The sequence below is a fragment of the Tinamus guttatus genome, unplaced genomic scaffold (genome assembly GCF_059628265.1).
Source record: "Tinamus guttatus ecotype Peru unplaced genomic scaffold, ASM5962826v1 Tinamus_guttatus_pri_ptg000327l, whole genome shotgun sequence".
Lineage (NCBI taxonomy): Eukaryota > Metazoa > Chordata > Aves > Tinamiformes > Tinamidae > Tinamus > Tinamus guttatus.
Window position 1 is genome coordinate 2,019,309 of NW_028288861.1, and position 10,692 is coordinate 2,030,000.

At 35.0% G+C, this 10,692-nt stretch overlaps 1 protein-coding gene across 1 annotated transcript in view; it reads left to right on the forward strand.

Annotated features, from left to right (window-relative positions):
* Positions 1–10,692, forward strand: part of DPH6 (diphthamine biosynthesis 6) — a 180,535-nt gene that overhangs the window by 78,751 nt on the left and 91,092 nt on the right. The window contains exons 11-12 of the mRNA XM_088529290.1: positions 2,018–2,147; positions 5,094–5,268. Of these exons, the coding sequence (XP_088385416.1) occupies positions 2,018–2,147; positions 5,094–5,268 (305 nt within the window). The remainder of the gene's footprint in view (positions 1–2,017; positions 2,148–5,093; positions 5,269–10,692) is intronic.

Genomic DNA, 10,692 nt, shown 5'->3' on the forward strand with positions numbered 1-10,692 from the left:
ATCCAAATTTGTTACTATCCCCCTCTTACAAGATACTGATATATAAAACAAAATGTTCCATTTTGTTTCACATCTTTCTTCATTTTATACTTTAAATAAAGCGTGTTTATGCAAGCTTCTTTTTCATTCATAAAAATGGGAATAATTCTTGGTATCTGAATGGGTAGACTAGTATTCTTGTTCACGAATTCCCATGATGTATTGTCCCATAAAATCTTTGTTTGGCTTGTGAAGCTGAGTTCATGACTGAATATAAAATGATAAAGAAACCCTAGCAATTTTTAGGAAGCAAGGAAGTCATACTTTGTAGAATGCCCTTAAGCTAAACTTTAATAGCTTGAAAATCAGAAAGGTGGATGTAATCAAGCCTTTAGTGAAGGGCAGCAATATTTAGTGTAAATCTTCTGGGCATAATCTGTAAATTGGAGCAAAAGAGTTCTGTAACATTTTATTTGGTTCTCATTAAATTTGTATGGAAATCTGCTAGTACAAATGTTATGTATTTTGCGTTAACATCTGTCAGAAAAGAAGGGGAAGAAGACTAATTGTGTCTCTGACTAGTTCAGTAGCCTATTGCTTTCAGCAAATCACTTGCAGTAGCTTGTATTGTACTCTAATTCAGGAAAAAATGTCATTTTCTCATCCTTGGTAGTGTTTTCTTTTTACCTTTCTGGAGGAAAGTGTAGAAAACAGAATAAATTATGGTCCCATCAAGCAACACAATATGCTGCTTTTGCTTTGCTTTTCTTCTGAGAACTTGACTGATCTGCAGATATGTGTAAGGCTTTTCCTCAGCTCATATTTACAGTCTGTATAGGAGTTTGGTATTTTATGATATGAGAAAGAAATAGGCACATTCCTTTTAACCTTTCTTTGCAGGATTAGTTGGTTTAATGTCCGCTGGAGAGGTGAGTGCCAGAAAGGCTTCAAAAATGGGAATCTGTTTCTGGACCGTATGAAGTTCCTCTGTAAAGTGGATAGATTTCTTCCATAAAAGCATGACCAGAAGAAAGGAAATTCAGTACATTGTTTACACCTATTTTCTTAAACTGTTTAAATAAACTTTTCTTTTGGTGATGGAAGATAACAAGGACTGCAGTGGTTAATGTAGAACAGCTCTAGTGCAGCTGTATGTTGGCAAAGCTCTATAGGCTTTAAGAGAATACATAGATTTTTACAACACGAAAATTTAGTCTAGAAGGCTACCTGCTGTCGGCAGTATTGATGTTGTCTCTTGTAGCTTTAGGTGCTATTGCTCGAATCTTCTCTCTGTACGCATTCAGGTAATCCTGCCTTCCTGAGCTCTTTCCTCGAGTGTTCTTTCTCTGCTATCATTTTTCCCTTGTTTCTACCCTGACCACTTCTGTTTCCTATTGTCTTTCTTGCCATTTATAACTCTCTTTTCATATAGAGCTTATTGAAGTAAGATTTAAAAAAAAAAAATGGAATAGCATATAAATACTTGATCTTGTCTTTGAAGAGGATGATGGATTAAATGATCCCTTACTCTCTCCTCCCAGTTATGTACTTTTGTGATTCAAAGGGCGTTGTAGAACTAGCTGTCATAGGCTGAAAAGAAAAAAATACTACATAAAACATATAGATACAAGAAATTTGGACTGCCACATGCATATTTATATGCATATATGTATATGTGTGTATTTACACACAAAAATATACCCGTGTGTGTAAGTATACGCATACACATATATACATATATGTGTGACAATAAAGATATGTGTGTGTGCACATTAATGCATGATATGACAAAGCAATATTTTATTTCTATTGAAGGTGGATTAAAATTAATTTATATTCCCTAAGTAATTGGAAAACAGACTTGAAAAGAAATTTCATGAAAAAATGAATATTATGAGAGGGTAGGTAGTATGTCATATGTAGGCAAGTGTTGGTTAATTATTATTTGTTTTTGTTGAACAAACACAAGATGACTGCTGTCCTTCTACACACATTTAGAATGTTTTGGTTTTTACAGCTATATATTTTTATCTTGCAGCTAATGTGACTTCAGAGGGATTTAAATTGAAAGATATTATTTTGGTACATCTATATATGAAGAGCATGAATGATTTCACTGCTATAAATTCAGCTTATGTGGCAGAATTTGATTTGTGTCCACCAGCAAGGTAGGATTAGACTATTGCTATAGTGTGTTTATGATGTATTGTAATATCCTGTGTTATTGGTACCATACTTACGAAGCTTTTGTAGAAATGTGTGCGTCTCTCAGAAATATACTTTTGCTGCCTTTTAGGGCATTTGCATCAGAGATGCTCGAAATGTCAAAAGAATTCAAAAATACCAGGGTTTGGGATTCTTACTATTTTCTGTAGTTTTATATATACCCCGTATGTGCTCTTATAGCAGTATAATTAGCAGTATAAAATTTTGCAAGTGTCAGTCCCATGGTTTGGGGTTTTAGTGTTTTGTTTGCTTGTTTTTCCTTGCTTGTGTATTACCAGCCTGCCAATTACTTTCTGTATAAAAACTTCTGCCAGGTTTGCAGACCTGTGTTTTCCACTAAAACATCTTCTCGTCCGTTTCTTGGACATATATCTGAAACTAAACCTTTCCTAATTCTCAGCCTGCATTTTCTGTTTTGAATACATTCCAACTTGCCTGCTTATGGCTGGCTGCACTACTGTACTCATTTCTTCCCCTCCAAAGATCTGTAGCCCGTTGTTAATCTTCACTGAACTGTGACTTCAGGCACACTGGCTGCTTACACCAGGCAGTGAAACATGGCACAGAGGAGTTGGAGCCAGTACCAGCTGCACCAGAATTGGTAGCACTGTTGCATTCAGTCCCATTACTGCGAAGAAGAGAAGGAATTATCAAGAAGATTAATTAAAACGTTAGTGTATCAAGTTCTCTAAAATATTTTGTTTTGTCAGTTTAGTATTACACAAATGTTCTTAAAATGAATCAGGCTCTTTACCCTCTTGTTCAGCCAAAAAGGTTTTATTCTTTCTTTAGGCTAATAGCATACCTTTCACTTACAATTACTAGTAAAATTTTTAGTAAGTTATCTGTGTAGAACTCACTGGTTTCCTTAAACAAATTTCCATGTTTTTTTTTCTAATATCCATCCCCATAACTTGTAAAATCTGTGCTTCTATATTTTCTATACTTTATACAAAATGCAACCATTTGAGAATGTCACAAAATTAAATTCCTGCAAAATAAAAAATGCTAAAAATTTGTATGGCTTTTATGATACAAATGGCTATCTAAAATAGAAATACTCATTAATATTTTAGATAAGACACCTTTTTACAGCATGGGAAAATGCTTTTTAATGTTGGGTGGTATTTAGGTGGTAAGAAAAGTGGTAAGAAATGCTTTTTTGTTGTTGTTCAAAATTATATGGCAAATGCTATATTATTTCTGTGGTTAAAATTGCCGTGGCGAGTTATTCTTTCTCTCCCAGTATATATTTACTGCAAATCAAGTTAATACTAATAAAATGGGAGTTTTATGTTAAGTTTAGCAATTTTGTAACATAAAATGTATGTATTATATTTTTATTACAGAATATGAAGTATAGTTGTGGACTTTTAAGTACAATATGGTTATAATTAAAAAATATTGTTAAGATAACATGTACCATGATACAGTTACATTCTCCTAACAGTCCCTGGTAACCTGAGTGTCAGAGGAGACTAAAGAAGAGAGCCAGAAGAGGCTTCTTTGGGATGCTAATTGCAGGGCAGGATTACTAACCTGCAGAGGGGTGGACGGTTAGGTTTGTGTCCCTTAACAGCACACATCTATTCCCAGCTGCGAAATGCACAAACGTGAATCACCAGTCTTTTGTATCTTAAGTCTTCTGAAGCCCTCCTTCAATTTAGCTTCCTCTACTTCTCATGCTGCTGCATGTCTTTCGCCTCCACATTTACATAGCTGGCCACATAGTCTTTCATTGCTTCTTGGAAAGGCCATAAAATGGCAGCTAGAAAGATTAGGAGGTTGCAGGAAAATGGCTTTTTATGATTATTTATGTGGAACAAACAGATTTATGTTGCATTTTGGCCAAAAGAAAAATTATGCGGCAGTTTGCATGGCTGCATAATTGCATTATGCACAGAGACCTGACTGTGGGAGTTCTTGCTAATAATACGCTAGAAGCACAGACTCAGGGGTGTGGATCTGCACTAAATTTGCAAAATTGTCTTGAAAATTTACCAGCCCAAGCAGAAAATGTACTCACCCATCCTTATGATGATGGTAATGAGGAAAAAATACTTCCTTTGCATGGGGCAAGAGGAGAGAAAGGTAGTTTTCTTGGAAGAAACAAGAAGAGTTTTGTAAGATTGTATTATATGCTGTGTAAATAGAACAAATAATTTTCTGTTAGTTTCCTGCTGGGAGCTAAATGACTTTTTTATGCATGGACTGCAAATGCAATTATTTTTCAGGCTTAGAAATGCCCATTTCTTTCCTCTGCTTTTTCATGGGGCAGCTGCATCAGGCTGCCTGTGTGTCCATCTAGGCACACACGGTCTTCCTTGGAGCAAAGAAAAGTGAACTTTTTTGACAAATGCTTAAGTAAGATTTTAGTTCTGTCATAAATGGGTATATGTCATACAACATAATGTATAGTAAAAAAAAAATACATTCATTTTGCATTATAACGTGTGAGGAAGCTATGAAGAAGCAGTAAACTGCTGCTGCTGTTCAGAAAACTGGGTTACTATTGGAAGGAGATTCAGTGACAAACAGGTGGGGATAAGAAGGCAATACTGGTATGGACACATAGTCTGAAGGCTGCTTAGCACTTCTAAATAGCTGCACGGTCAGGATTTCTTTTATATATATGTGTGTGTGTGTGTATATATATATATTGGCCATTGACTATGATATTAATTGACATTGCCAAGTGGGAACTTAACTTGCTAGAAGTGTCAAATTCATTTGGAGATAACCATGTGAGTACTGGTTACTGTGATACTGTAGCTTTGTTGTATGTTCCTCACAAAATAGTGTAACATAGTATCCAAAAAACATGGAGAATAAATGCTGGAAGTTGGTGCAAGCAAACTTTGACAAAGATAGTTGTCTTGTGTTTTCAGAGTATGTGTAGAGACGCTGTTACCCGATGGAGTGCTGTTCTGCGTTGACTGCCTTGCCCAGAGGTGTGACACTGCAGCTGATGACATGTTGCCAGATGAGAAACTGTTCATGCACGTCCAGAGCATTTCTCACTGGGCCCCTGCTAATATAGGGCCTTACAGTCAGTCCGTCAAGGTAGGAAATCTTTGTTATTTCTTATGAACTATAAGAGAGCACATTGAAATAGGTACAAGTTGCAAAATCTTTTTCCCTCCCATCTCAAAGTGGAGGGAAAAAAAAGCCTATATACTCTTTAACAATTATGAAAACAGTAGGCTATCACAGGGAGATGGACTGAGTGTTTAAATGTAAACATTTTTCCTGATCAGATTAACACAGCATTGAAATATCCTCTTGCTTAGCTAGTAGCACTCCGATTTTAATTAAATCTTAAACTTTCCATTGCCCAAATTTGTATATCTTTTCCTTACCAACTCGTCTTTTGTATAACAAAAGCCTAGTCCAAATTACTGTATAGCACAAACTGTGATTCAAGCAACATGCGTGTGTCTGTTCTAATTCTCCTTTCAATCTGCAACCCACCTAGTATAATGCCCATGGAATTGTTTTGTTTGTTTGTTTGTTTGTTTGTTTTAATGATAGCCTACATGAACAGGAAAGGTATTTTGCTTCAGAAGTTCATAGAGAACATATTTAACTGGCAGGAGGAAGTGTTGGTAGATAGACCTATCTACATCTCAAGGAAGCAGAAATTTAGACTCTTTTCATTTAATGTTTTTATTGTTATGTGGTGTAAAGTTCATTCTGCCCAACTTGATCTAGTAAAATCACAAGAACATTTTTTTCAATAAATGTACTATATATTTTTAATAACTTATTTTACTCTCTAAAACAGTATAAAAAAGGCATGAGACCTATAAAACGTTTTACAGAAAAATGCATAAATGTATAAGCAACATATTTGCATTTGAAAATAATATATTTAATAATATAAGATATGGGGCTTATATGATCTCAACAATTTTCCTGAATTTAAAAACTCCTTTAGGAATGTTTTCAGAAACTTACTCAGACTAAATATCAGGTAGGTATTAAGCACTCAAGGTTGCCAGCAAAGTACTTCAGTATGTTTTGGGAATTAAACCTGTTTCCAGTATAAATAAATACTGTGATAAGTATAAATATTTTTAACTTTATAGTTGGCATAAGTCATTTAAAATTATTTTTTGATGAAATGTTGTTTTGCATGTTTCAGCAGCAATAGTTTAATGATCTCAAAACAGTGAATGGTGAATACCCTTATGTTATATATTTGACTTTGCTTTTCCTTTGTTTGGCAATTATTTCACAATTAAATTCTCATTTTTTCAGTCTGTTGCAAAGTTTTCTTTCACACTCAAGAGTTGTGATGTATTTTGGTACAGAATTTTCCTCCACTTTGGAATAGACCAAGGACTGTAATACTCAGGATATTGCAAGTTGGGATTGATGTGCACTGGTGTTTACGTACAGAGCTGGCAGTTGAAAAGTGGAGGTAGTTCATGCAAATTATGGTATTCGCGCATCAGGCTCAACAAATCACTCAGCAGAGCATCAGTTAATTCTGTAGGAACCTTGCAGGATGCTGCCAACCGTACCGTGAGGACAAAAATTAAAGATTTGAAATATACCATGAGAATGTCCTTCTGACCTCAGTCTGACAGACACCAAACATCACTGGCATGATAAAATTAGGTTCTAAATTTCATTCAGAGTATTTATAGCAAAATCAGACATTCTTACTCTTCTGAGCATAACATTCTTTAATAATAATTGCACTGTTCCTGCCTGTAAGAAGTAGGTGTAAACAGTTTTAAGATACAATCTAACTGATTTTCTCATATGTAAGAAGAAAAAAGTGTGATAATTTTTTGGGTTCACTTGGTGCAGAAACCCCTGTCAATCTTGATGTCAGCAAATGGATTATATAATACTTCAGAGTTATAGTTACAGCTATGCTGCTGACCACAGTTATGACTCACAAATGCCCAGGACTATGTGGTATCAGGGCATTTTTTTTCAATTATATTGACTGATGTTATAAAATATATTATGTCTTTCTGTAAACCTCATCTCACAGGCTAAGAAGAGATTAAACATGCCGCCTTGCTCTTATCGATCTTACAGTTGTTATTTGCCACTTTTCAGACCAAGCAGAACTTGGCAGGAGTTAATTTTTGCTGTCTTGCAAATAATTTTGTTTTACCTAATATTTCAATTTTTTTTTTAAGTTTCATTGACAAAAAGAAAATAGGAGATCTCTTTCACCCTGACAGGATCTGATCTTTACCTCTAGAAACACTTGGTAGCCAGGTGAAACGAAAGCACTACATTTTTGTCTATTCTCCTCGTGCCTTCCATTTATATATGGAAAGTTTAGGATCCTACTGCAAAAGAACAGTAAGGTCCTTGTGATCTCATGCTTCGAGACATATTTTATAAGTAAGGGTTTAAAGGTGCATCTTTCTTGCAGACGTAGCACAGATTCTGTGCCATTCTGTCTGGGAATATGTGATGCTACATGGTTTGCCCTCCTGCAGCTCTTTGCAGCACAGTAAGCACCAGCCCAGTTTGTGCGGGTCATTGCTGAATGTATCGCAATACTTCTACCGAGTATATTTCATGTTTTTATTTCTCACTGTTGTTTGTAATATTATTTCATCTTTTAAATCTGTTTTACCTGTGGATTGGAGGATTTATCAAGACTTAACTGTAACCAACAGGTTGTATAGAGCCTGCTTTCTTATCTTCGTAAACACAAACTGTACCGTCATGTATCAAGGCCTGGGGCCTGTAGATGCACTGCAAAGCGGTGCTGCTGGTGAGAAATTTATACGGAGACTTTATTCATGATTATCCATTCTGTGAGAATATTCCTTGAGCGTTTATGAACTGTGAGCATAGTTCATAAAATAAATAAAAAATCCCAATGCAACTGAAACACGATCCATAAATACTTATCTAAGGATAAGTAAGATGGAAACTTGACAGTGTTTGCACCAGATGTTCTTCTAATATGTTAATGCAGTTTAAAAGTTTATCTGTACTTCAATTTGTCTTGGCAAAGTTTCTTAATGTTTGTCTATCTAGAAATGAACAAATAAACTGCAGCTGTAGAATTTATTGTACTCTCATGCCACTATTTTTGACACTGACATAGTGTATTTTTTACAGATAGTAGCATATTTACATCTATGACTTGAATACGTCTACTGAAGTTTTTAGCTTATTTGTTCATGTGTGAAATGATGAAGTACTCGGTCTGGTCCATCACAATGTGATTTTTTTTTTTTTTTTTTCTGCTCGTGAACTCAAGTGTTTCTCTCTGCTGCCAAATCTCAATTTCTGCCATTCTTGAGGCCTCTCTTCACAATTTCCTCATGATGCACACAGTCTCAACCCAGTAGCGTAAACATTAAGAACAAAAGAGAGAGAGAGAGAGTCTTCTTACTATCTTAATTTCAATACCAGACCTCTATAATTTGATCAAATTTGAGTTCTTTTCTCATGTTTATTTAGATTCTCATAGATTTTTCTTTCCTTTTATTTTTTTCTGGACACCAACATGTTAAATATTGTGGGAGCAATAGTGGAAATAACGATTCAGGTATCTAACTTAAGGGAGTTGTTCTAGCGCTTCCCAACTAAGAAGACTGAGTTTCTCCTCCCACAGTGAGATTGAAAATAGTCTAACACATTTTTGTGCACATTTGGTAACAAATGGTTTTGAAAGGAGAAGTTGTTGCTGGAAATTGCCTTGTCCATTACATAACTCAATAAGTGTTTGTCCAGTTGAAGTTCAAAAGCATGTTTAGCTGGATGTAGTAAGGTAAACAAAATGCATATTTTAAGGAGGAAGCTCACTTCAAGGGGCATGTCAGTTGTCCTAGTTAGATGATCAACCAAAAAAGGATGAAGAAGGAAAGATGTCAGCAGAATTGGTGAATCAGGGACTGAAAAAATCTTGGTGAGATTCCGAAAGATATAGTTGATACGTTCAAAAACTTCAATGCATTGCTTTCTTTTTTTTTTTCTTTTTTTTTTTTTTCCCCACGTACATATAGCCAATAAGTTGCTTGTTTACTTTGTTTACTTTTGTGATTTAACCTCAGTATATTTGACTGTGTGTGGTAATAGAAGAGGAGGATTTCCATGTGCTTCTACCTTTCTTTTTTATCTGTTATTTGAGAGCCTGTGGCTCTTCTGAAATACTTGTGTAAAGGTGAAATGTGAAAACAGCCTTGATTACTTTCTCTTTTAGTTTGAATGTGATAACTGTGCTAGACATGACTATATGTTTTCACTGTTTGGATGTATGAAGAACTTGGTGAGAAAAAAATATAAAGAGTTTAACTTTCATGGGAACCTGAGACTTGCAGGTTCTAGAGGACAATTTTATTTTGAAAATGATCTATGTTAATATTTCCATATGAATTAGGGGTAGATTCAAATACAACTCAGAACTGGCTACAACCTCACTACTTCTTGGCCTATAGGAAGAAAATAAGTCCCACTAACCTACATAAGAAATTTATTGGGCTGCTCTGTGCCAAAGCAGATTTAAGACAGATCTCAATGGATATTTTTTGGGGGAAAAAAAAATACCCTCTAATATGAGCCTCTGGAGTCTTTGGTACCTCTGGAGGTTTTTCTTCCACGGATTCTCTTAGTTCATCAGTCTGCCATGTGGAGACAAGAGAAGCAAATTGTGAATATCATTTACTGTGCTTATTTTTAATTATTTGATTTGGGCATTCTTGAGAGAGAGTTCTAAACTCTGTTTGTGTAAAGGGTGCCAATTTACATCATCTGATTGGCACATCTCCTTTGATGTCAGCAGAACTGTGGCAGATAGCACTAGCAAAATTGTTTACAATGTTTAAGAATTTTTTTAATAAAAAAATGGTTTAACAGTCTTTAAGCAGCCTTTATATAGTTGAAAATGACTTGTTTCACCTGGTTAAATCATTATTCCTTCTGTTTTAAATCAGAGCAGATACATTTTTCTTTAGCCAGTGAAATTTACATTCCGAATGCACTCCAGGGAAGTTGGATGAATATTAAGAAGATAGCTTCCACAAATGTAGAATTTAAAGTAGATCGCCTATGCCTCATATGTATCTCGCGCATGCTGTGTAGTGTATTTTTAAATTACAGTTTTATCAGTTGGACTGCAATATACATAATCCAAATAAAAATCATAGTATCGGTAGGATTATATGTAGTGGAAAGGATCAATTTTATGACACATCATCTTTTTCTACACTTAAATTTCTATTCTATACTGGACTTGCATCTCTTGCATAAACATAGTGGTGGATCAACATACAATTTTAAGACCACCTCATAAGAGCATAAAAGTACCTGGAAAACTCTTTACCTTTTGAAGAAATGTTATAGAGGTAGTAAGAGGTAGTAGCAAATTGTGAAAGCAAATCCTTAAGAAAAAGACTTATACTTCAGCTTGATCATCTTACAGGAAGGAAATTACCTTCTTTCTTGTGTTTTTTTTCTTCCTTATTTGGGATCCTCTAGAAGTTCCTCCTGGCAGGAGGAATC